The sequence below is a fragment of the Calonectris borealis genome, chromosome 5 (assembly GCF_964195595.1).
Source record: "Calonectris borealis chromosome 5, bCalBor7.hap1.2, whole genome shotgun sequence".
Lineage (NCBI taxonomy): Eukaryota > Metazoa > Chordata > Aves > Procellariiformes > Procellariidae > Calonectris > Calonectris borealis.
Window position 1 is genome coordinate 31,676,295 of NC_134316.1, and position 26,431 is coordinate 31,702,725.

At 37.1% G+C, this 26,431-nt stretch overlaps 1 protein-coding gene across 2 annotated transcripts in view; it reads left to right on the forward strand.

Annotated features, from left to right (window-relative positions):
- The window catches only part of PRKD1 (protein kinase D1), a 149,098-nt gene extending 122,965 nt beyond the window's left edge, over positions 1 to 26,133 (forward strand). For both annotated transcript variants that reach the window (XM_075151749.1, XM_075151748.1), the window contains 11 exons: positions 2,211 to 2,334; positions 3,134 to 3,211; positions 4,172 to 4,451; positions 6,773 to 6,825; positions 8,224 to 8,296; positions 9,267 to 9,373; positions 9,802 to 9,963; positions 11,325 to 11,423; positions 12,592 to 12,859; positions 22,877 to 22,962; positions 25,169 to 26,133. In XM_075151749.1, the coding sequence (XP_075007850.1) occupies positions 2,211 to 2,334; positions 3,134 to 3,211; positions 4,172 to 4,451; positions 6,773 to 6,825; positions 8,224 to 8,296; positions 9,267 to 9,373; positions 9,802 to 9,963; positions 11,325 to 11,423; positions 12,592 to 12,859; positions 22,877 to 22,962; positions 25,169 to 25,387 (1,549 nt within the window). In that variant the 3' untranslated portion in view covers positions 25,388 to 26,133. The remainder of the gene's footprint in view (positions 1 to 2,210; positions 2,335 to 3,133; positions 3,212 to 4,171; positions 4,452 to 6,772; positions 6,826 to 8,223; positions 8,297 to 9,266; positions 9,374 to 9,801; positions 9,964 to 11,324; positions 11,424 to 12,591; positions 12,860 to 22,876; positions 22,963 to 25,168) is intronic.
- Positions 26,134 to 26,431: the final 298 nt, after the last annotated feature.

Sequence of the window (26,431 nt, forward strand, 5' to 3'; positions counted from 1 at the left end):
AATTAATTTTTTTTACTTATTTATTTTCCCAAGCATTTTTTCCCTGACTAATAGTGTAATGCCTGGTCATTTAAATGGAGGGGGGGGGGGGGGGGAAAAATTAAAAATTCTGTAGGTGGCTATGGTATAATCGGCTGTAGATTAATTGTTTGCATTTTTAGATACCTTTAGAAAGAAGGAAAGTTTGACAAACTTGAAGTAGTAGTTTGAAGCAAGTTACAAAATAGATTAGTGGTTTGAAATGACTAATCAGGAAGGAAAATGGAAATTGAGTTGTGCAACTTACCTCAGAAATGTCTGAAGAGAAGAAAACATTATTCACTTATTGGAACTGTACAGAATAGTAGGGAAAAAAGTAGGGATTATTCATTGTCTGGGAACCTAAAATGAATTAAGATCCGTTCAGCTATAATTTCCTTGATGCAAGGGATCTGTACCTTGAGGAATTATAGAATATTTTTCTTTCACAGGTCCCAGTTTGACCTGCAGTTTCCTCTTCTATTTTGCTTACTAGGAGTCTGTTTCAGTAGCTCTCTGTTACTAACATATACCTGTTGCACTAACAGAAAGCAACCCATTTCAACAATATGCAGTTTTACCTCCCGCAGCAGTGAACTGTTTTTCCTACTGTCATATTCTTCTGCATGGACACTATATATAGACACCTTGTATCACTGGAATATAAGCCTGTGCTTATATCACAAAATCAGTGTCATAAAACATTTTGAATGTCCAAGTTGTATTAAATGGACAGCGTTGCAGGTTTTCAAAACATAAACACCCAATTATGACTAATAAAAACATTGATAACCAAGGTACATATTTTACTTAGTTGAGGGGCATCCCTGTATTTCCAGTAATACCTTCCCCCAGTTATTTCGAAGGGTAGTCTCCATATACATGGATTATTTTTAAGTGATCTATAAAAGGCAAATAAAAAAGTAAACCTCTTGTCAGTACAGATAAGAATAGTTAAATAGGAACTGCAGCTCATTTGATCATTTTTAGGCAAAAAAGAGATGTTAACTGTATGTTTCAGTCTTAATGAAACTTTAAGACAGCACACTTTTTGCATTTTGATTGGAAACTGCCAATTCATAAAATGTTTCTTATTTCCAGGATGCATTACAGTGAAGCAGGGCCATCTGCAGACATCCACAGTCACAACAATTGTGGAAACTTAAGATATTATTCTTTTCCTGGGCAGTTTCTGCCCGTTTTTGTTGGAGCTGTTTCACCAATAGCTTTGACAGCAGAGCAGAACACGAGCTCTCTGTGCTGTGTTTTCACGTACAATGCAGCATCTCCATTTAAAGTTCTGCCAAAAATAACTAAGCATTTAGGTTTAGGATTGAAGCAGATTATGAGTCCATATTGCATTATGCAGAATCTGCTTTAAGAATGGTTAACTCTCACAACAAGGAAAGTGAGATGATGGGCTTGGTTACTTCTTACACCTCTCCAACTAGATATTCCAGATTTTATCTGATGGTGGTATCAGGCATACTGTCAAGTTCCCATGCCTTCCCGACTTACTGTGTGTCAGCTGAGTCATGGAAAGTTTCAGTATGGGTACCCCAGAGTGCAAGGCAGTGGGACTTCGCTTTAGGTCTTTGAGGATAAAATGTATTAGCTTAAACCTCTTTCTCTGAAAGGTTCCAACAAATTCTCTGCTGTGCCCTGCCAGGGTACGCGCAGCAAGGCAGCTGATACATTTTCTACTCTGTAAACCGTCATCACTCCATTGTGTGCTTGAACCCAAGAAAGATCACAGGACAGTAATCTGATGGACGATGTTTACTTAGGTTATGAGAGATTCAAGATCAAGTACTGGTCTGAATCATGCACAGCACAGGCTTGAGCTATGGCTCCCACAGCCTAGCTGAGGCCTCAGTCATTTTGCCTAGCTCATCTTTAGGAATATTTGGGGGGCAGGGGCTGGAGAGAGAAAGAGAGAGAGAGAATAAGCCTTCAGAAGGTCTCTGACATCCTCCTGGTGTAGCATTATGATTTTTTTTCTTCGTAATCTCAAGATACTTGGAGTGACAAAACAAAATAGTGTCCAGTCCAGGTCTGGTAGTGATGATAAATATAAATGCGGATATCGGAGATATATAAATATATATATATATTTTCTGACTTAAAAGAATTTTTTTCTTTTTGTCCAAAGTTATCTTCTTTTTAAAAGCCTTTATTGATTTATTCTTAAGCCCTTCAACCAGCAACAATATTCCATTAATGAGAGTGGTACAATCTGTGAAGCACACAAAAAGGAGAAGTAGCACAGTAATGAAGGAGGGTTGGATGGTTCACTATACAAGCAAGGACACACTGGTAAGAAATGTTAAGGAAGACCTGTCTTATATACATACTATACGAGAGTACAGAATCAAATCCTAACAATACTTTGATAATTTACAGTCACTCACGTAAGGCATTTTTTGCAGTATTTGTGATTCCTGAAGTCCTAACTCTTGTCATAACTGAGGACTGGCACTGCTTGTAAGAAACAGGAGACAGTTAAAACACACACAAAATATCTGAATGTGTCAGTTGCATTATCACAGGCAGCCAAACGCGAAGACATTCTGAAGGAAGTAAAAAATAATGTTAACACCTTAGGGGTTCTGGAAAGTAGCTTTACCTTCCAGCTGCAGTCTCCTAGGTATCTTACTGCTAGGTGAATTGAGACTTTTGTAAAGTAGATTTAACGCAGGAAAAAGTTATTTTCATGCCAACCTGCTAAAACAGGAATAAGAACTTCAGTATGTGACCTTCTAAAGTGAGCTGGGATATTATAACTGATACAAAAAGAAAGTTTAATTATTTTAGCAGCATACCTGTAGCAAATTGTGCTGAATGTAATGCAGACATTGAAGTGACATTTTAAATTTTTAAAACTTGGACAATTTGAACAGAGCTAGGTTATTACCGAAACAAGAGAGGGTAAATCCTAAACTCAAACATAAAGTCCTCACAAAAATCTTGTAATAGCAAATGAATCTTTATCATTGACAATTCATCTCTTCAAACTTAAGAAAAACATTTTGGAAGTGATGCTTTTGAGAAATGAACATTTCATTAATTCACTTGGAAAATGCTAGAAAGATTTTTCCCTTGATTTTCATTGCAGAGGAAACGACACTACTGGAGACTGGACAGCAAATGCATTACACTTTTTCAAAATGATACTGGAAGTAAATATTACAAAGTAAGGAATATTTTTCAGTCTCTTTTTGTACCAGCAGAATATAATGAATAAATTGCTAAATTAATAGATACTTACTAAAAGTACACTAGTAGTATAACTTTGATCTATGTTTGTTTTCATTCTTTAAGATGCATATGTGTGTTTTGCCTTTCACAAACAAGTCTCAGACCAGAAAGGTGTCAGCTAATAAGGACCTGTAGAATACATGTTGTGGAAATGGAAGGTTTTTGTAGGGGCAGTTCAGTACCAGCGACAAATTCTGCCAAGAAACTCATCTGACACTCTGTCTTTCATAATACAAATTTTTTCCAAACAATTAAGTATAGTATATATTATTTTAATTCTGTCCTTTGGACAGTATGTTGTGATTTTGATTGTAAAAGATTGTTTTAATTCTCATATCCTTTTACCTGAGGCAGTTAAACTCCTTAGGCATTACTGCAATAAGTTTCAATAATGGAAAGGTTTTTTTCATATGGCTTCCTCTCAGGGAAATATGTCAGAGAAATGTCCCCTAAGTGTTCTTCAAGGTGAAACAATCAAGTTTACGCCTATGTAAAAGGTGGATTTGGAATCTTAATGTTGAATAGATTTATTCTGCAAGTACTTTATTGCAGATAAATTTTATTAAATAAGGAGTCAACAGGGTTTAATTTTCTGGTGGAGTTCCGTTGATATATGGATGGTCCTGCTCTTTTCTGATGGCACCTCACTGCTCTCTTTGATAAGTTTAATTAAATAATTAAAGTTCTACTTGGTCTTGGAAAGAAACATTTAGTATTTTACCATCAACAGTCCTCTGTGTCATGGAGTTTCAGGTTACAAGAGCCTTTTTGTTTGTACAAGAAGCATGTGGTTAAAAGCAACAGCTAATACCATAAATTAGTTAAATAAAGTTCATGCTTTAGTTTTTTATATTGATAATCTTTACATAGAAAGTAAAACATTTTTTCATTTTAGGAAATCCCATTGTCTGAAATTTTGTCTCTGGAACCTGCAAAAACTTTCACTTTGCTGCCTCAAGGAGCCAATCCTCATTGTTTTGAAATAAGCACAGCAAATATAGTCTATTATGTTGGAGAAAACATAGAAAACCTCTCAAGTGTTCCACTGAATAACAATGTTATCACCAGTGGTATTGGCATCGATGTGGCACGAATGTGGGAGATGGCAATACAGCACGCCCTGATGCCCGTCATCCCTAAAGGGGCATCAAGTGGGTCAGGACCCAGCCTGCACAGTAAGTTTATTACTTCCTCCATTTCAGATAAGTACAGTCATATCACAAATGACATTGCTCAATCTTCTGCACATATTGAAAGGAAGTATTGCACAGCTAGTATTTTGTCATGGCTTATCACCTGTTTGCATATTATTTTAAACACCACAGCTTCTCATCCATGTGTTTCCAGTTTATACTAGGACATCTGTGTTAATATACAAGATGCAGATTTGTTAGCGAGCAAATAGTTGTTACATTAGTAAGGCATCTCATCCACATTTGTGTTGTTACCGACATGAGTAATAGCCTCCTTGTGTGGAGGCATGAAGTTTTCTGAGCTCCAGTTGGGAATTGATAGATTTTTCCCATTATGACTGTAATTTATGTTTCTAGCTATCTGCAGAAGCAGCTCTTCGCTCTTTAGGTCACTGCAGCATAGATGATATGCTCCCTTTCATCACATTTGGCTGTACAACTGCCACAAACATTGTCCCATGCTGAGAGGAAATGAGCTCAAGTGTGAAGAACAGCTGTTCTAAGAACGACAAGGCATGGATGTTACCCAGGACCAAAAGGACTGAATATGTCTTTGCCTCCAATTTACATACCTTTGGGTAATTCTCTAGCAAAGATGACAGCTTATGTAAACCAAACATGAAACTTGTTTAAATCTAGCTCAGGTACTGATAACAAAGCAGCACAGAGCAAACAATTCTCCGCTACTAGGCATGTGCTGCTGTAGTTGCTCTGCTACTTGTACTCAACCTAGTCAGTGTAAAGCAAATTTGGGTATGTCTACACAATTTGGATTAGACCTTTTGTTGCCATATACACTCGCTTTAGCACTTGACATCTGGATGCTATTAATGCAGTGCAAAATGCTAATGAGACCGCAAGCCCATCAGAAACCAAGTAATGCAACAGGCTGTGGCATTACATCTCCAGGCACAACAGCTCACATATCAGATTAGATCAGTTCTCTCCTTTGCTTTCTCGACTGGCTTCCTGCATAAAATACTGTCAAATTCTGGATGTGATTTCAGTCAGGCTAGTTGCCTAGTGCCCCTGGTTTGAGCCCAGTGTAGCTAAACAAATCACCTAAAATGCTGGACTGGGAATGACAGCTGTCTTCTCTCTCTCTCGGGAAGTTTGAAAATTTTCTTTACAAGTTAGTAGTTATCTCTGGGGGTTTTGTGCAAAAATTAAGGTCGTCTGAGACCTTTAGAACAAATTCGCATGGGGAGTGAGAATGATAGCAACCTTCTGTCTTCTGCTCAAAGTGTAAGAGACATGTCTTTGTCCATGCTTTTTTCATGTAAACACAAAGCAGCACAATTTGTTTTGAAAACAAAGTTGGCAATGATAAAGAAGCCTCTGTGTAGCTGAAACATTCCATTCCAAAAACCGTCTGTCCCTAAGGAAAGGACAAGGGATTAAGTCACACGGGGCAGAAGTTACTCATGCTACTTACTGCAGGCAGGAGAGGTGCTGATGGGTTGTAGCGAGCGTCTTCAGTGTGTAATACTGGCTTTATAGTACAGGACACTGGTTTCGATGAGGCTGAAATCCATACTAAGAAAATGAAAAGTCAGAACAGAATTCTAGGCAGAGGTAGGAGGAGACAGAGGCAGCAATGCTCCAAAGAACTATTCTTTCCTCCCCAAAATGACATCTTTGTGCAATACAGTTAGCAATAGGCATTTTCTCAAGTTTTGTTAAATCCCTCAGTAGGTTTGCAGTTCAAAATGGTTATGGCAACATCCTAAGCTCTGAATTTGTAGAGGTTGGATCTGATATTTGTTGTATTAAAGCACAAGTGCAAGTTTTTGTTTCCATTATGTGTTTTAATAATGTCTCTTAAACCAGTTGAAATGTGTGTTACTTTTAACAGTGTGCAGACTAATTTGAATGCGTATTGGCCTTCATCTGAATAGCATCAAATATATAGGTGACACTATAAATAAAAATTATTATTAAATCCACTAAATAAAACCAGTTATGTTGCAGTTATGTTATTTGCATGAGTTATAAAGCCCCAAAATAGAATGGAAAAAAGCAATAATAAGCTTATAAATGGGAATTATAAGATTCCACTATTAAAAAATTAATAATGAAATGTATAATTTTGTTCTTTTCCACACACTGCAAAACTTTGTTCAAGTCACATATTTGTGGGCTGGTGTAATTTTATATTGGCTGGTAGATGAACAAGCTGACCTAATTGGTCCAATTTCTAGAGCTGTCAGTAGATATTGATGTAATGTAAATGTCATTTCCTATTACTACATGTTTGAACTAAAAGCACAGCAATCTAAAGTATATTTTACTTTCTTCCCCAGGGGATATATCCATCAGTATTTCTGTGTCAAACTGCCAAGTTCAAGAAAATGTGGTGAGTGTTCTCTGGATGCTCTGGTGCTAGACATGCTATGATTAAGCTTGCAAAGTCATTGATCTGTTTTGCAAAGAGGAATGTTAGAGGAGTTGCCATTAGCCATTTTTCGCTTACTTTGTAGAAATTAACAAACAATCAGCTTTGCTAACTTCTGAGAAAAATCATCTTCATGGCACCTTTTTTTGAGACGCAAGAATTACATATGGGTGATTTCACTTAACACAGAATTTAACTATGGATCCTTGCAGGATGTTAATTACCAAAAGGAAAAGCGAGCTGTAGAAGTTATTAGTTCATAGAATTTGTCAGCTGAACTTCGTAAAGCTAATCACAAGCCTTGATGAATATACTGTTTCCTGTCATCATCACTGAGAGATCAGATATTCTCTGTTGCACGAAGATGAAGCTCTGTCCGAAGGAAGAGTTACATATGTTGTTACACATACGTAAAGAATTCTGCGTTTCTTTTACACTAGGACTGTTAGACACAGGGCATGTGGTCAAGGTCAACAGTCGTGCCGCTGGTTTTCTGTTTCACAGGCAGGGGAAGTAAACAGGACTGCCTGCAGCCGAGTACAGCTTTGGGGCAGCTCTGGTATTTGCCAGGAAAAGATTGCCTGCTAGGGAAGGATGTGTCCATTCCTTTCCTAAGAAAAAGCGCGACAGCCTTTATTATCAACTCTGTCAAGTTCTTTTACTCTTCTTCGTATGTGCTACTGGTTAATTATCAGGAAAATGAAACTGAGCTCCAAGATCTGAGGTTTGTTTGAGACTCCCAAATGAATCTGCTAACAGCTTGTGCTTTAGGCTGTGTTTAGGCCTTAAGAAATAGTGAGACACGAGACACCCTCTCTGGCACGGATGGAATATTTTACCCATCTCAGAGGACAAACAGAAACAGCCAGAGCCCAGAACTGATACTTGCAAAGCTTTCTATAAATTAAGAATCCACTTGTATTTCCATGGCTGGAGCTGACATAGGAACTTTTTCAAGAAATTTTAAATTCCTAATTTCTCCCTTTTCATAAAAAACAGCAGTAATTCCTAGATCTGGGATCCTGGGATTTCGGGGTGGAACGTTGCTAGCAAGACCCTCTTTATTGCCATATGTATGTTCGTCTTCAAATTTCACAAAGATAAAGTGTAATGTTGTGTGCTGGGGACTGCTTGCCTGGAAGGTGGCAGTGGCTGAAACCTGTCGAAGCTGCAGCAGCTTTTACAGCAATTGCAGTTAATGTGGCTTTTAAGAAAGCTCGCCTGAATGTTTCTGGCAGATAATGTATTTTGAAATGTACTATAGTAACTGTATGCTACTTCCCATTAGAAAAAACAAACGAAATAAAAATTTTGTTTCCATATCTCAGGGCTTAATATTTTTTATGTTTATATAAACAGGATATTAGCACTGTATACCAAATCTTCCCAGATGAGGTGTTGGGATCAGGACAATTTGGAATTGTTTATGGAGGTAAGGCCTTGGTGTGCTGTGAAAGTATTGGAGTCTGAAAAACCAATCACTCTGATTGGTGAAGGTATTTGGACTCTAAAATGTTTTGTTACAGAAATTAGCTGTCTGTTGTTTTATAGAAGCAGGATTCATTAAACAATGAAACTGGTTTTTGTTGACAAGTCTTTTTGTGATTTGAAGTTTTCTACCCTGTGATGGGTCACTGTATATTAATAGCTTTATATTCTCTATAAGCTCTGGTAAAGAAAACCCAGAAGTGCAGAAAACTGTTCTTTTTGAGAACTATAATAATTAGAATTACTTCTTCCTCCTGTTTTTCTTAGCATGCTTTTGTGAGCTTTTTTCCTTTGTTTTTCAGTAGTTTGTTTGAATTGTTCCTTTTTTTCATTTTCTTATCCATTTTTCCTCTCTTTTTCCTCCTTTTTTTCAGCAGTTTTTGGGGGTGCGTTTAGTTACAGCTGTTGTTTGAGACAGTGTGAAGTGAGAACTAAGAACAAATTTCTCACTGAAGAATCTCTGTGGGTCTCTGATAAACCTGGGACATGCACTTACATGCCTAAAGGCGATCACCTATTTCATTATTTGCTAGTCTGGAACTACTATCGAAGGACTAAGCCTACAACCTGCCAATTGCAGAGAATGCAGCTTAAGTATATGAACAAGTGTATATATATATCAGAAAGTTAACTTTGCATCTATATTCTTGAGATGCAGAGCTGACTTTCTCATATGTATATGTTTCTTACATGTTTAAACAACTTTGTCAGATGATAATGAGAAAAGTTCTCTTGTCAAAGGGTAGAAAGAAGGAAAATGACAGAAAACTTTTAATGACTTACGTGACTTAATTTGCTGCAAACCTGCTCTGAGAATTACTTGGTTGTGGTCATTTGTACAATCCAGTGAAAGTGGAACATTTTTCAGAATTAATCATGTTAATTGATAGAGGTCTTTTGTTTTATTAATGCAGGAAAACATCGCAAAACAGGAAGAGATGTTGCCATTAAAATAATTGACAAACTAAGGTTTCCAACTAAACAGGAAAGTCAACTTCGTAATGAAGTTGCAATTTTACAGGTATTTTTCTATTCTTTTTTACTCTATTAACTCCATTTATACATTTCTATAAGAAACAGATAATATGGTAATTATTTTAATAGATAATCACTAGTATTTTTGCAAAAATACTATTATTTTTGCTGCTTAATCTGCATAAACATCCAAGACCTAATGCCTTGGCAATGTCACGTTAGGAATTACAATTTCTGCAGTTTTAAGCACCAGGCACAATAGGGAAAATGTGTTTGTTATACTAATTTGAAGTTCATCCATTCTCCTGTACTGTCTCTAGAAATTTCATGCCTGTTGCCTACAGGTTAGGCACATGGTTTAAATTATGAAATACTGAAACGTTGTCTGGTTTAGGGGGGTCTGAAGACTGGCTATGTAATGATAACACCTACTGATCATGTTGGGAAATCTAGGGCTGTATTTATCTTTAATAGAATCTTCATCATCCTGGGGTTGTAAATCTGGAGTGTATGTTTGAGACGCCGGAAAGAGTGTTTGTTGTTATGGAAAAACTCCATGGAGACATGCTGGAGATGATCTTATCAAGTGAAAAGGGCAGATTGCCAGAGAGAATAACAAAGTTTTTAATTACTCAGGTAAGAAATTAATTATAGACCTAGAAAGAGATTTGAGGTCAATTATTATCACTGTTTCTCATGTTTTGCTTTTGGCATAATTTACTGCTTTGATTTACGAAAGCCTGGATTGTAATATCAGGGATGGTAAGACGGCTTTGTGTACGTTATCTGATAGGCAGTAAACCATTAAGAGGACCTAGAACTAGATACATGTGCAGCTCTCTGACTGCTGGATGGAAGGGCCATCAAGCTACAGTTTCTCATATGCTTGAAGAATTAAGCACAAGAAGGGGGTGCAAAGCACTAATAGCAAAGCGTTGAAGACATACATAAAGAAATTGGAGCCTCTTGAACTTCCTCATGCCTAACCATTGCAGTCTGTGCTGTGCACTTTTGTGCATCTTTTCTGTGCTGAGATTGGATCTCAACACTGCCACTGATTGAACGAATCTAGTTTCCTATATGACTTCTGTTAACAATGTGATCTAGGTGGGGTTTTTTTTTGTCCTTCCTGTTGTCATATTATCATATTGCTTCTTCAGCTGCCCATAACACTGGTTTAAATTTAGATACACAATTGAGTAGTGAGCCACCTCAGAGTCAGAGCAGCCTCTGTTTCAGCAGTCAGGAAAAAGAAAGGAGCAGGAACAACAGTGTTATGGGGGAACTTTATTATTTGTGGTAGAACACAGCAGGTTCCCTAGTTTTCAGGCTTTCATGGGCAAAACGGCCACCAGCTTCAGAATTTGGTTTCTTGCCTTCCCAGGTTCGTTCAGCCTCCTCACCATTCCCTGCTCTAATATAGTGGGAAATTCTGCCAGCCCCTGACCAGACACGAGGAATGGAGTTAAAGCCACAGGAATAGGATGGATATCTGTTACACTCTGTTGCTGTGTTCTTGTGTGTGTAACGGAATAAAAATACACGCAAGGCTCCTTTTGCTTTCTGTCCTCAAGAAAATACTTAAATTGGATCACATAATATTTCTGTGAAATTTTTTGAGTGAATTTAGATCTGGAAGGTCATTTTACAAATGTTTCTGCGTCCAAAGATTTCACACACAAAAAAGTAAACAAGTACTTAGAACCCAGTTTTTAAAAAGTGTTTAGAATATAAAGTCTTTGGAGAGGGAAAAATCGTATTCCTTGCATTGAAACATCAAGAAAACTTGAGGTACAGCAAATAACAGCTGACATTTTTGCTGCTTCTTTTTTTTTCTATTGTAGACATTCTTATAAAAGGTACATTCTTGTTGGATTGTTTCTCTCTACACCAGTCCTTGCTTCTCTGATCACTGATATTGTCTGCACAATATAAAACAAACAAACAAAACGTACAACATTTAAAACTGAATTTCTTTGTGATTTGTTTTTTCACAGATCCTTGTTGCTTTAAGACATCTTCATTTCAAAAACATTGTTCACTGTGACCTCAAACCAGAAAATGTGTTATTGGCATCAGCTGATCCTTTCCCACAGGCAAGTAGAAAATGCCCTTTTTTAGGATAAATTGTTCAAATTAATAAGTGTTAGCAATGATTATTTTATGAACGACCAAAGAAGTGATTAGTGACCTGTCTGTATCTCGTCCAAGAACTACACAGAATTTTTAGATACGAAAAAAAACGATCATTTATTCCAAAAACTTTCCAAAGAAGACATATTTGAAAATCCTTGCCTTTTATCAGTTGCCTAAAATATTCAACTTGATTTTCAAGTGTGACATAACTACTTGTGCGATTGTTTCTAATCTGCTCATCATTACAGCACAAATTACTTATCTGGTTGATTTGGTCCAGATAAGTGACAATTTGCAAGCAGTCACTGGAAAGACAGTTATTTTTCTGAAAGTTGGGGTAGAGCTTATGAAGAATAAGAGCTGCTTCTTTAATTTTATGAATTTAAATGCCAGGTAGATTGCAGAATATTTAAATATACTTTCTGGCTCATTGTTATATTTCTCATTCAAAGGTATTTGTATCAGCTCCTGTTACCTTTGATCTGCAGAGTTCATCTACAATCTCCTCCAACTGCCTACATTCAAAAGGAGCACTACCGATAATTTGTAGATAATACCAATATCAATAATTGGAAAGGAAGGATCTATACTGAGGTGTTAAGTGAGAATTTTTAAGCAGCTAAATCTGTCCCTGTGAAGAAATCGCACAAAGAATTTTGCAGAGGGGCAGGGTGTAACTAGGTCCACAATAAAATAAAAGTGGAAGTTCAAGAACTGAATTTTGCTAACTTGCTTGATTTAGGAAAAATCCATAGGTAAAACAATTTTTCTGTTTGCTGTGTTTTTATGTTATGAATGAATAAGTATTACTTTGTATTACTACTTTCACCAGGAGCCTGAGCTGTTAGGCCCATCCAAAACTGTATTTCTTTCATTCTAAGCTGTCCTGTGTTACTGCTTTTACCGTGGTTTATTCATGGAGTGAAAGAAGAGAGGAGATGCAATGGAGTGGTAATCTGGTCTAATGTCTCAGTGGAAAAAGGGCATCTCAAAGAAGAGTTTAAAAAAATATATCCTTGAAGGAATGGTAGAGATGCATCTTGCAACTAACCATGATAAAAGTTCCTCAACTATGTATTTCATAATAAAAATAATGCCTATCTTACTATAGCATTTTTCTTTAAACAGGTAAAACTCTGTGATTTTGGTTTTGCCCGAATCATTGGAGAGAAATCATTTAGGCGTTCAGTTGTAGGAACACCAGCCTACCTTGCTCCAGAAGTGCTGAGAAACAAAGGCTATAACAGATCTCTGGATATGTGGTCTGTGGGCGTCATCATTTATGTAAGCCTCAGTGGTACCTTTCCATTCAATGAAGATGAAGACATACATGACCAAATCCAGAATGCCGCTTTCATGTATCCACCTAATCCATGGAAAGAAATTTCTCATGAAGGTAATATCTGCTTGTGGCTCCTTTTATATAAATAGAATAGTTGTATTTTGCTTTTATTTTTTTTTCCCTTGTATGTACCAGTGAAAAAAAAAGAGATCTGACATTTCAAGGTATCATAATGTACCATAATGTAAAATCTGTGTTTTGTGCTGTCAGCTGCTTTAGGCATTTCCTGCAAAGCATGTATAGACTGCCTATGGTGTAATCCTCTAGCGTGGCATCTCACCAGGAGGTGTTGAAGGAGGCACATAGCCACCTACAGATTGGGTTGCTATAGAATCTTTGGGGAACCTCAGCTGCTGGAGCTGGTGTTGCTTATATTTACTTCTGTACCTCTTCTTTCAGCTCTAGCGCCTCTGCAGTCTTTTTCTCATTCTACTTCTGCCAGTAATTTAGTTTCCATCCAGTAGGATGCTGTACCCTGGTAGTCTTTCTGTGGAGAAGATAAAAAAGATACTGAACAATTCTAAGCAGATGAGGTTTCAAGAACGATGTGAGAAAGTGTCATAAAAGAGACTTTCTGCAGTGGGGGGGAAGGCTTGGAGATAGCCAACGAGACTTTTGAAACTAGAGTTCTGGTCAATGGCATCAAAGACTTTTGATAGTAAATAAACAATGAATAATTCACTATGAACATCTGTAAGGAAGGTAAATTAATTCTATTAAAGATGTGTCTAAACACAACTAAGTAGGACATTTAACAAAAATATCAGTTCTAGTTTCACCAACATTTCTTGTACGTAACAAACATTTTCAGGCAACTTGATTTGCTGTGGGTTTTGTTTTATTTTATTTTATCATTGTCTTTATGTCCTTAACTTATTGCAAGGTTGCTTCATAAGTCTTAAAGTGAAGGAAACATTATAAACATCAGATTCTTGTCTTTTTTCTGAATTGTAATACATACTAAATTGAACGAAAGTATTAGAATTTACAATTTCCATTATTTACAGTACTGAGTTTCAGGTTTTAACTTACATGTTAATGGTAGCTTAGAGAAGTGTGCCTACTGCTTACTATAATACATATTATAGCCATGTGAGATTCTGAGATGAAAAATGCTTTGAGAGCATTGTCTGTTGTTTTATCTCAGTGGCAGATGAAGTTTGATGAGATCTGTTGGGAAAAAAAAAAAGAAGCTATAAATCTGCACAATTACACACTGAAGTCCTCCTGAACCTCCACACACTTCTGATATGTAAGCTGACAGAATCTGTTGGCAGCAATGCTTTATCTGGCACTAGAGATAAGCAAACAGCAGTCAACACAGAAGAGGCTGCAAGAAATTGTCTCCCACAAGTTTCCACTGTGGTAGACAGAAGATCAATTTCTATATTCAGAGGTGAAGATTCAGTAGAGCACCTACAGAAAACTCACCTACTGGGGTGTTATCTTTCCTTTCATAGGATCACAGCCTTCATTAAGAGTTAATGGATATCAGGCTGTAAGCATGCAGAAGGGTGAGAAAGAACACACTTTAACAAATTACTAAGTTAAAATCTGCTTATATATTGTCATTTTATTATATATTTTGAATTCCTAGCTGATGAGCCACTCAACTGTGCTAAACGAAAACCTGAAAAAAGTCTGAACAGATCCATTATGTTTAACACAGGGAGTCGGAATCTAGATCTCTGTCCAAATATTACTTAATAATGTTGACTTCTAGAACTCAAAATTGAACTCAAACTCCAGATTAGCTAGGGGAAATAAAGGAACGGTTTTCTCATGTCAGCTACTCTGGTCCACACTCCTGCACAGGTCACAAGAGGGCAGGTGCATGTACACTGCTGGTCCCATCCAGTTTCTGTTACCTATGACCATATAGAATGGGTAAAATGCAAATCTGTATCTGGTGTCCTAACACATCTAATCTGGATTACAATTCTGAACAGTGCCATCATAATTGATGCTATAAATCACTGAAGCATTTGGGGGGGGAAACACAGATTGTTTTAAAGATTTTATGAAGTTGCTTACTCAATATTGCAAATAAAAACAATTTGAAAAGGTACATGTATTTAAATGTGAACTATGATAACATGAAGCTCATTTCAAGCTAAAATACACTGGGGCTCATGAATTTCTCTGCGCTAAGTGCTATCAATCTACAAAATTCAGACAGAGAATTAGTTTCAATCCCGACAGGTTACATTTGTGCACTTGAAAATCTTCCTTTAGCTTGCCATGGGCTTTTCCAGCTTCCCAAACAGATTAAGTTAATAATTGGGTATTTACCTGCCATATCTTTTCCATTATTTTTTTTTGTCAATTATTCTTAATCATTGAACATTTTTTCAACAGAAGTTTTAACATACATGACTATGATTACTTTTAAATTTTTTTTTAATTTTCATATAAAAAGATACATAATAGATTTCTTTTAAAGGCACAGTAGATTTCTTGTTTAACATTTCCTGGAATTTGTATCATAGCAATCATTCTCCCAAGAGGATATTAATTATCATCAACTAGTTCTTCCATTCAAGCTTGTAAGGGAGTTCTATTGCAGTGTGGAATGTGATGCTGCCGCAGAATCCGGCAAGGTCTTTGTAAATAAACATGGATCAGCCTATCTCTTTCAAGCTGGTATGATTGAAATTGCTGTTTGTCTTGAAGGATCTACACAGATATTTTCTTGCAAGAAGCATTATTCTTTGTTTTAAAATTAAAACAAAATTATTTAACTTATATTTTCACTTGTAAGAAAGAAAAAATGTTAAAGATCCAGCAGTTAGTCCAATTTATTTATTGACATTTAAAACCTTGTGCAAATATTTAAGAGAACTTTAACACATAATGAACAATCACAGTCTTACAGAAGCCTTCAACCAAAATTTTGCTGCACTGCTATAGCATTAAAAAATTGAAACCAATATTGATTAGACAAGTATCATTGTAGCAGATAAAAGAAATGCTAAATATTATCTTTAATGCAGGTAAGAAAGATATTTTTAAAGTGTTATGCTGTGCAAATTTGAAAAATAGGAGCCATTTGTCCAAAGGTTGCCATAAGTAAAACTAATGTAAATATTCTTCTTTTTCTGCATTACTTACTGCATTCTTCTCATATGTCCAAAAGATAGTGCTGGGTCCAAGCAGTCTTTAACAATGGACTCTATGAATTATACATTATAGCTACATTTTAAAAGTGATAACTTCATCCAGAGACTACATTACATGCCTCAGTAATAGCAGGCAGAAACTGACAATTCAGGGAACTTAGAAGAGCTTGGCTACCATCTAAAATAATTAATATTAACTCTGATTTATGTATGCTGATATCCTACCATATAAAATGCAATATGCATGACTGTTTCTTCTTTTTTTTACTGCTGAAATAGGCCAGTACCGGTTGCTATGAATGTTCATAATATGACAATCCTAGAAACACTGTTGTAGAACAGTGAGTAGTAGTAGAAGGAATTACTTATCAATTTGAGCTAAAAAAAAAAAAAGAAAAAGAAACAAATGTTTATTCAAACATATTGCTGTCTGTATCAACAATCCTGCTTGATGCCCAAAGCAAGTGATGGCAGATAAGACAGACACCCTAAAACAATAGATGGGGGGGGGGGGATTTACTTCACAAGTGTACCAGGTTAGGATCACAAATATACGCAGCTGATACACCTGAGCTTGCTGCTTCTTAAACCGCAGTAACTCGTTTGCTTGAAATTCTGTGTATGTGCTTTTAGTGGAACCATAATTGTTTCGAAAGTTGTAGGTTTTTTATACAATTTTCAGTTTAGATTAAGGGAAGTGATCATCAACCAAGTGAATTGCCAGTGTCTTTGAAACAACAATTTTATTAAAGAGCATATAATTTGTTACAGAATGGCTAACGAAGGCAGTGTTAGGAATTTTTGCATGCCTATTGCAAAAATTGACAATGAGGAAAGCAGAACAGCGCTCAAACCTTTTGTTTCTTGCTTATGACTATTCTCTGACTCAGAGAGCCAAATAACATGTAAAAACTTCTTGGAACTGTAGTTATTTCAGCACTCTTTTCAGACCATTACTCATGTAAAAGAAGAAGAATAGCTAAACTTAGTTATCACCATGTTTAATTCTATTTTTTTCCTTTAATTGAGGAATTAAAAGCTCAGATATTTTACTTTTTAGCAAAATCACATATTTCTTGGCATTTAATTAGAGTGAATGATGCTGAGTTTATCACCACTTTGGTTTTAGTGCTCAGTAGATATTTTTGAAAGAATACTCCCCAAAAATGGAGTTTGTGTTTGTATGTCTAAATAGAATTGTAAGACATTACTGTAAAGAGGTAATGTCTGTGGTAAACTTTGGGTATTTTGTATAGCCATTCAACATTCCATTCCCCAGTCTGCTATTTCTGTTCTGTCTTCAGTGATTGTCAAGCCAGCTTACATTTCCAAATTCACCGAACTGCTCTATGACAATTTGACCGTAATTCAGACTGCATTGTGGAATTTTGCTAGATATTAATACCGAAGAATCTACTTGCAGAATTCTCTCCTATTTTATAGCTTTAAATTTCACATCTGTCAAACATGGAGCTATTTTCAACAGCATTACTGTTCGTTTCCAACATTGACCTTCCAGTCCACCAAATTTGCATCATCTCAGATTTATTTTGACTTAGCTACAGCTTACTCCCTGAAGGATTTTGTCCCTCTGCCTGTTAGTGTATTTTACATAGTGTGTCTTCGCTGTGGTGGCTGTTCTTTTGAACTGCATGGTCCTAAAACGTGCTATGTCAAGCTTTGGATTATTCATGGTGTGTTTCGTTCTGTTGTGGAATTTTCATAAATGATTGTATTCATAATTCTTTTTCATCAGCTACCAACACAGCTATTACTACTAGCCTGATGAGCTATATGATGTGCACACTGTTGATTAGGTGCTTCACATCACTTCATATTATTAAATAATTTGGAAAGAAACACTGCAATTTCTTCCATGCATTAAATTTGATCATGGTGTGCCTGTTACACTGCTTTTGAGTCAGAAACAAATACCACAGCTGCCTTCAAGCCAGTATTTATATAGACTTGTTTCAGCATAATGTGAATAGAAACTCTGTTTCACACATTAATGAGAAAGTCACATGAATGAGCATTAAGTACGAGGAGGTCAAATGCATGTTATAGCTCAAAGATGCTCTCTATCTCGGTAAATTTTTAACTAGCTGTTTAAACTAAGGTCTTGGCTCTACTTACACGTTTGCTAGGATAGATTAGTATTAGAAAACCTCTCTTGTAGAGGTGCAGCTTATAATTGCCAAGGATTTCTTGAATCCATGTCCCTGAAAATAGTAAGCTCTGCCAGCTAAATATTATTTTTTGCCAAAATAACTGCATGCATACTGCAGCATTTGTCAACAAAGCTGTATTGACCAGCAATAGGGAAGGGGTTTATGTGTATGAAAAAATTATACCACTAATCAACGGAGCTATACTGAGAAGAATCCAGGGCCTAGGAAGTCCTAAGTTTTATATTAATGGCAGCAGCTTAAATTTTTACAAGTGATGGCTGTAAGAGTAGCTGATATTATGGGTATACCTTAAAAATTCTGGACCAAGTATAAGTTTATTGTTATTTTGGCACTGCTTTTTTTGATATTCTTAAGGTCATTTCTTTTTTATAACTTATGTGAAAAGCTAAAGTCTGTATGGTAGGACTAGATGAATGGTAGGTTCACAATAGGATTTTCAGATATTTCGTAAACTTCTGTGTTAATGTGTGGGTTACATACTAATTGAGTTAAAGCAGTCATTCCTATGAAAACTCCATTATCATGTGTTAATTTGATACTTAGGGTGAAAATTGTTACTGTGTCTTTACTACAATTAATTATTTGCCATACTAATAAACTGCCAGAAGCCGTTTAGAGACATGAACCTCCTGACTCTGGAGGGTCTTTCCAGCAAAATACAACTAAAGAGCAATCTTTCCTAAAATCAAGGGGACATACAGCTTTTTAAAGCTGCGTTTGAATCTTCCCGTTAGGGATTCTGCTGAATGATCACCTATCTAAATGAGCAGTAGTCATGCTAGTGGAGCAGTTGCTAGTTTATCGCCTTTAGCAAAGTCTCCAGCTCCTGGAACTTGATAAGCCCTCAGCTGGCTACTTACGCTATCCTTAAATCACAGGAAGTAAGCAGGAGCCCATAAAAGTGGTAGGAAAAGCAGTACCATAATCCTCTCAGAGCTTGCATACAGGTTACTTTCTTAGTGATAACCTGTTGGATTCCTGTAGAAGATGTGCAGACCATAGGTGGTATTTCTTAACTCCCTGCATTTATTGAATTATTGATTTTACAGAGGAATGTTGTCAAATTTTACAAAAGTCCTAAAATGTCTGACAAGGATTGCTTTAAAACCTGATTTTAAGAAAAATAATCAGTCTCTAGTGAAAATTTATAAAATTTAATTTAAAATACAGTGTAGTTACTCTCCTTTCCTAGGGAGTAACTATCTGTTACTTTATCTATCTAGACAGAAAATTTAATTTCCTAACATTTGGTGTCCCAATTTGGTCCCATGAATCACACTTGAGTTATATGTCTAAACTAAATGTTAATACCTTCCAAATTTTTATCTCCAGTGTTTTTAAGCAATACAACTCAAAAAGTAATCATCAAACTATTAACTATATGAATTTTTTTTTCATTCTGAAATTGAGTCAACATGAATCTTACTCTTTGTACATCTTATGTGAACTGTAGCCAGACCAAATTACGTTAGATGGTGGCTGTCAGAACACTATCAGGACAGGATGTTTTTTTGTAAGCTGAGGGAGAGAGAATAACCAGGATCTTTCCTTGCTTCCTTTGAATAGCCCAACAGACCCTATCAGTGTCTGAACCTCTACAATTTATTTAACACCAGTTAAATTCAGAATTTTCTCATTAACAGACTATTCCAGATCCCTAAGGAAATCCTTTAATCCTTCAGTTCCAGCACTCAGCCTGTGTGTATTGAATTCCCGAGCTTCTGCTTTCCTTTACACAGCAGTGTCCTTTTGTTGCCAGTACGTATTGCTTGCATCTTGACTTCTGATACTCAGAACTCTTACGCTGGAGAAGTGTCTTTTCTTGGATTCCACGATCTCCTGGTAAAAAATAGCAAATCCTTTTTGCTGTTGAAACTCACGTTTGATCTCATTCTTCACCTACATTTGAAAACTTTGAGTATTAAAGCAAAGGGAGTTGTATCAGATAGTTTGGGCCCTAAATCCTCATAATAGTCAAGTTTGTATTTGTGCTTATTTATTGCTAAGAGGCGGGTGATATTCAAAACTTTCCCAGTGAAGAGAACCCTAGATAAAGAAATAAAAACAAAAACCAAAACTTGTTACAGAGACAGCAATATTCCAGTTGTGAAACAAGCAGGCTGTCTGTGTAAACTGTTCTCGGGAAGAAATGATTGCTCAATACTGACAATCCTAACCATCCTGTGAAGTTGCCTTTTCACTTTCGTCTTTGTGTACCTTCTCTTGTGATTGTTTCTAGACCAATGCCTTTCTGATCTGTTCAACAACCCCGCCAAGACAATTCCCGCCAAGAATACAGAGAAAAATGTTATTACATGTACTATGTCATTGTCCTGAAGGAAAAAAAAAGGGGAAAAGGGTTCTTCATCCTGTTGTAACTTGGGGGAGGCTGAATAACTATGTATAATTTCATCACTTGTAAGGCTCACAGTCATACCTGCTTCCAGTGGGTTGGACAAAAGATGCATAGTAGAGACATTATCACTACTCCATGGCAGGAAAAATATTCAGTAGGTACTTGGCAGTTATAGAGCCACATCTTGGGAAACATGCACTTAAATCTCAACAGTTGGCTGACTGAAATCAGTTCCCTGGACAATCAACTCTTTCATCAAGTTCTTGACCTATTTGCCAAACTGAGATTCATAGTGAATGCTGTGAAAAATTATCTCTGAAGATCATATACACCTGAATACCACTGAAGATAATAAATAAATGGGAACCCTATTAAATTCACATTCAGCACTGGCCTTTTTATCAAAAGACAGACTGAAGTCTTACTGTAATTCTGCTGAATTTAAGGGTAAGGTGACAGTGTTGCAGAAGCTGCTGATGTTTGCTGATACCCAGATTTACTGCAGTGGGTAAGAACTATGTTGTTCTCTTCCAAGCATCAGATGGCCACTACTTTTCCCCAGGTTATATCACAAGTCACTCTATAACTGGACCGTGGGGTATGACTGACTTTCCTGTCTCTTCCCTGTAGCTTGGAACTCGAGAACTTCTCTTACCAATAAAGAGGAAAAAGATTAACGCCACTGTTTTGGAAAACAATTAAGTTTTGAGAGTGCTGCCATCTATCAGTAGTGATCCTATTGGCTATCTACTGGCTTTCTGATCCCACATCCACTTCACAGACATTTTGAGAGGGAACAAAATAAATATTAGGGAATTTAGCATGAACTATACTGTACATTAAAGAGACAGTAGCTAAAATCTGTCCACAACAGAAAAAGTAAAATTAGGATCATCTGCTCCAGAAAAGCATGGCTAAGAACCTCTGGCAATGCTTTGTTTGTCAGAAGTCCTGAGATTTGTCTTATTTCATTCCCACAATTGCTTTGATTTCCAAGATAATGTTCAGCACGAGGAAGTCAGGGCTACTTTAGTGATCGTCCGTTATCGCTAAGAATAGTTTTGTCTGTCAGACTTACTGCAAACATCCAGATAGGCTGCCATATACATTCCCATTTTCCTGGACATTGTGCTCATTGTGCTCTGCCCCATGGCAGAAACACACAGAGAAGTCTAGTTGGCAGATTGAGCCCGGAGAGGGGAAGCTGCTGTTAAAAAAGAAAAGCTTGTCCATATTGCTGCACAAAATATAACCTCAGTGATGTACCAGTTTAAAGAATTCTGTCCCATCTCCTGCTCTTAAAACAGATAAAGTGATTATTCAACTCCTTCAATATCTAGCTGGCATCAACGTCTGTCTGACATGTTTCAGAACCAATTCCCCTCGCTGATGCCATGTTTCTGTGTTACTTTCAAGACCCTCTTTCCTTGTCACCGAGATATAAACAAAGAAATAAAGATGTAAACCAGCATACTTTGCACAAGCCAAAGGATACTGTGATGAAATGGGAAAGTGGCAGTGATATTATAAGTCCTTGTGGTCTGTCAGTTATTCTATAACAACAAGCTTCCCCCAGAACACATGCCGAATATTTAGCACCACCTAGAACAGAATTTAACCTTTCATGATACCCTCTTTTTTTGTTTCTTTGTTTGCTTGTTTGTTTTTTAATGTATTCAAAACTCAGCAATCTCATCCCAGAGATTTTTCCAAATGGGTCACTCAGTGCAGTACCATGCACTGGTCATTGACTCATGGGCTTCTTCCCTTCAGGCACCACAGCACACGTACCTATAACTTCAGTGAATCATTGACTCCTCCAAAAACACAGAAATTAAGAAATTTGTATAGAAGCCCTCTCGCCTTTATGAAACACCAGACTGCTGACTAGCAGGTAGAAGCAATGCTCAGTTCGAAAGAGAAGTATTGCAAGACTTAGTGACTTACAAAACCTGATTCTTCCACGCAGTGCCGGGAGGGTGCTGCTGTCGGTCATCTAAAAGTGACACTGAGAGTCTCAGAGAAACATATACATACATATATGTGTTTACTGTGGTACCTGAAGAATACTGTAGTCCTCACTTACATGAGATTTTTTTCACTTGAGCAGGAACAGAGTGAGAATTATCTTCAGTCTTTGCTGCATGTCTGCAAATGAACACACAGAGGTAGACAATATACTAGCTAGAAGGCAACTTCAGTAAAACAGTTGTAATCCCATTAGGAAGGGTTGCATGGGTACTTCCAGGGACATCAACATTGACTGCAGTTTGTAAAAAGCTGGAGTAAGGAGGGATAATTGTTCTCTTTTTAAAACTACCATGTCTGTCTATCTCTCTGTTTGTATGTCCTAGTTGAAACAAATATATATAAACTGATGTTTTCCGATATTATTTCTTTCCAGCTATTGATCTCATAAATAATTTGTTGCAAGTGAAAATGAGAAAGCGCTACAGTGTGGACAAAACGTTAAGCCACCCATGGTTACAGGTATTGCTATGAATTCCATGGTTTTTCCTACCTATTTAGGCTCTAAGTATATAAAAAGTTTTGATCTTTAAGCACAATAGAATCTAAGCAAATCTACAAACCTGAAGATGTTTTCAGATCCTGAGAACCTCATACTCCTTCACCAATTTATGTATATATTCTAATTAATTTTTGAAGTATTAGATTCCAATACTGAACTCTCTCATGGTTTCAAAATACACTATAAAAATATTTTATGTTTTTTATCCACTGAGAACATGATATATATAAAAAAAACCCTTTATAGTCATTTGACTTACGTTTTCTCATTGCCTGGAGTCTAACCTGATTCACTTCTTATTAAAACTAATCAATGGGCTGCCACTTCACAGTCATCAGAAGAACTAGTGAAGTTGTATGCTTTCTGGGAAAATACATTAGCCACCTTCAGTTGAAATCTTCAGCTGAAAACTGAAATGTTATGAATTTTTGAGATGCTAGCAGCCACTGTCTTCTGCTCCTCATATGTTAATTTTTTATCCTGGCAGCAGCCAAATCACTGCATGTTGAAAGACCTAAAACAGAATCTGCAGTGAGCAGCCAAGGCGCATCCCACTGCTGCCAGCCAGGGAGCAGGGCAGGCTGGTGAAAACTCCAGGCCAGGGCATTGGGCATCTGCATGGGGATGGGGACAGGCCGAGGCCAGGCTGGGACATCAGCTCGTGGCATCTGATCAAAGGGATCCACCTTTGCATGTAGGAAAGTAATCATGGCACAGGTGTGGCACAGATCAGATGTGTAGCCCACAATCCCAAAGGAATCTTTATCCAAACTGAGAACTGGCTCCTACTCCAGTACCTTATATTTGTTTCTTGAAGTAGAGGGTGACCTGCTGGTATAGGAGGAAAGGGCTGCACCCTCGCACCCCGCTTTCCCCAGGGACAATTGTCCCGGACTTGCTTTCTTCCTCCCAGATTTCCTGTCACTCTCCAGTCTTTTCCTCCAAGACTGCTCTTCTCCCTGGCAACCATTGCAGAATGCATTTGTTTGAGCCTTTGGGGACCAGAGAGGTGATCTGGGCTAAGGCCTGCAGCAAGGATGCTGGCTGTCTCACATGATGGGATAGAGACCTTCCCCTCTCTACATCCACTTTTATCGCTTGTGCAATAGTGAGTGGAGGTGAATTAAGGTGAGGCAGTACGGCAGCAGCCCTAGCACCATGGATGAGTCGAGTCCTCTTTCCAGAAGAGCCCAACCTTGTGGGCTGAGGAAAGGTAACAGTGGTACAGGGCAGTGAGACTGAGAGGTGATTTCTGAGAGGATGTCTGTGTGAGAAGTGGGCCCAAGGATGTGAGATACTAAGGATGAAGGCTTTCATGCATTTAGAGTGTGTGGGCTTTCTGGTGCTTTGGCTAGGTGACCAGGGTTGTGTTAGGTTGAGACAAGGTGAAGGAGAAAAAAGAAAACTGGATACAGGATCGTGAGCAGAGGTTAGTTTGCATGGGGCTAGGATTGGCTTTATTGCTGCAGCTTCATGTATGCTTTGGGTGGGAATAAGAAAAGAAATTATTAAACTTGAGATATACTTCAGGCAGACCAGAGGCTGCAGAGCATGATGGTCTAAACAGCGTGAGAACCAAACCACTTTCCAGCCTTACTGTTGACTGTCAACATGGAATTCCAAAGCACTTTGATGTTTAGATGTATATGTCTCTTTGAGCACACCAGTAATTGCCTGTGTTTGGAAAAGCAGATTTTTTCCAGCCCAAGCTGAGTTCATATCCTGCACCATTATACTGAGGTGGAGCAACTGTCTTGACTAGCTGATACGGATTGCTAGGATGTACATGTATGATTTAAAGATGTTACGTCTTCCTTATTCATCTTGTGACTAGTGCGAGGAATTGTTTTACCACCCATGCCTCATTTAGTTCTCATGGAAATCTGTAAACTATCGATATGTTCTGCAAAACAACCTGTAACATGTCCATACTATACTTATGACAGAGTTTAATAAAATTAATTTATCAAATAATCCTCTAGAAATGAAACCTATCTCTATAGGCAGATTTCATATTTATTAATTATAAGATTTTTCCTTTTTGGAGCAATAGGGATGCATGACCTTTAGATTGCCGAGTTAACAGCACTTTGCATATTACTGGTTGTGGAAGGGCATGTAATTTATTTTAGGAATGTTCAAACTAATACTGTTATTTTATTTCAGGACTATCAAACCTGGTTAGATTTAAGAGAACTTGAATGTAAAATGGGGGAACGTTACATCACCCATGAAAGTGATGACTCTCGATGGGAACAGTATTCAGGAGAACATGGATTGCAGTATCCAGCACACCTTATCAGTCCAAGTGGTAACCATAATGAAAACACCAAGCTAGAAGAAACAGAAATGAAAGCCCTCAGTGAGCGTGTCAGCATCCTTTAAGTTTCATCCCCTATAATCTGTCAAAACACTGTGGAATTAATAAATACATACGGTCAGGTTTAACGTTTGCCTTGCAGAACTGCCATTATTTTCTGTCAGATGGGAACAAAGCTGTTATGCTGTTACACTGTTGATGTATCTGAGTTGCCAAGACAAATCAACAGAAACATTTTTGTGTGACCAACTGTGTTGTATTTACAAAAGTTCCCAGAAACACTAAACTTGTTATTGTGAATGATTCGTGTTGTATTTAATGTATTAAAACCTGTCTCCACGGTGCCTTTGCAAATTAGTGTTTTTCTTACTTGAGCCTCATTTTGGTAAGAGAGAACTTTCCCATGAAGATCTGGGGTTTTTTTTGTGCATCGTTCGTATTGTAATTGTAAGCAAACTCTTGAAGAGTAGATTATAACTGCTGTTCTGTGAACAACTTCTACCATTTGGATAAAAGCTTTATTTAGTGTCAAAAAAATAGAAAAAGCAAAAAATAACGAATCACGTAGCACTGTACAGTTTCAAATCAGATAACCTGTGCGTATGTGTTTGTGCACACACACAAACACACACACTATAACCTGCTCTTAAGCCTAAATGCCTTATTAATGTAAACTGCAGCATATGTCAGTTGTATTTCCCCTTTTCTTAAAATATTCTTCTCTAATATGAATATTCTCTAATATGTACATTCAGAAGCTAAATAACTTGTTGACTTTGTGTATGTTTTCAATAAAAGTCTTGTTAAAATAGGTTCATTTGATTAATCTTTCTGTTTAAAATATCCCTGGAATGGCATCAGAAGTAGGTGGAGTAAATTAGTTCATCATTAAGAAGCCCATGTGGAGGTAAGTAGGAAAATGCTGCCAGCTAACCTGCGTACCTATAAAACACACCTTGTAAGAACCTACTTGGACTGATTTTATATCATCAGTTCAGTTTTGAAACCTACTGGGGGAGTGGGGAAGTTGAGTACACTGATTTTGTACCAGTGAAATTAATGGGAATTTAGTTTTTGGCGAAATGTGCTGCTTCTGCTTTTCTACTGAG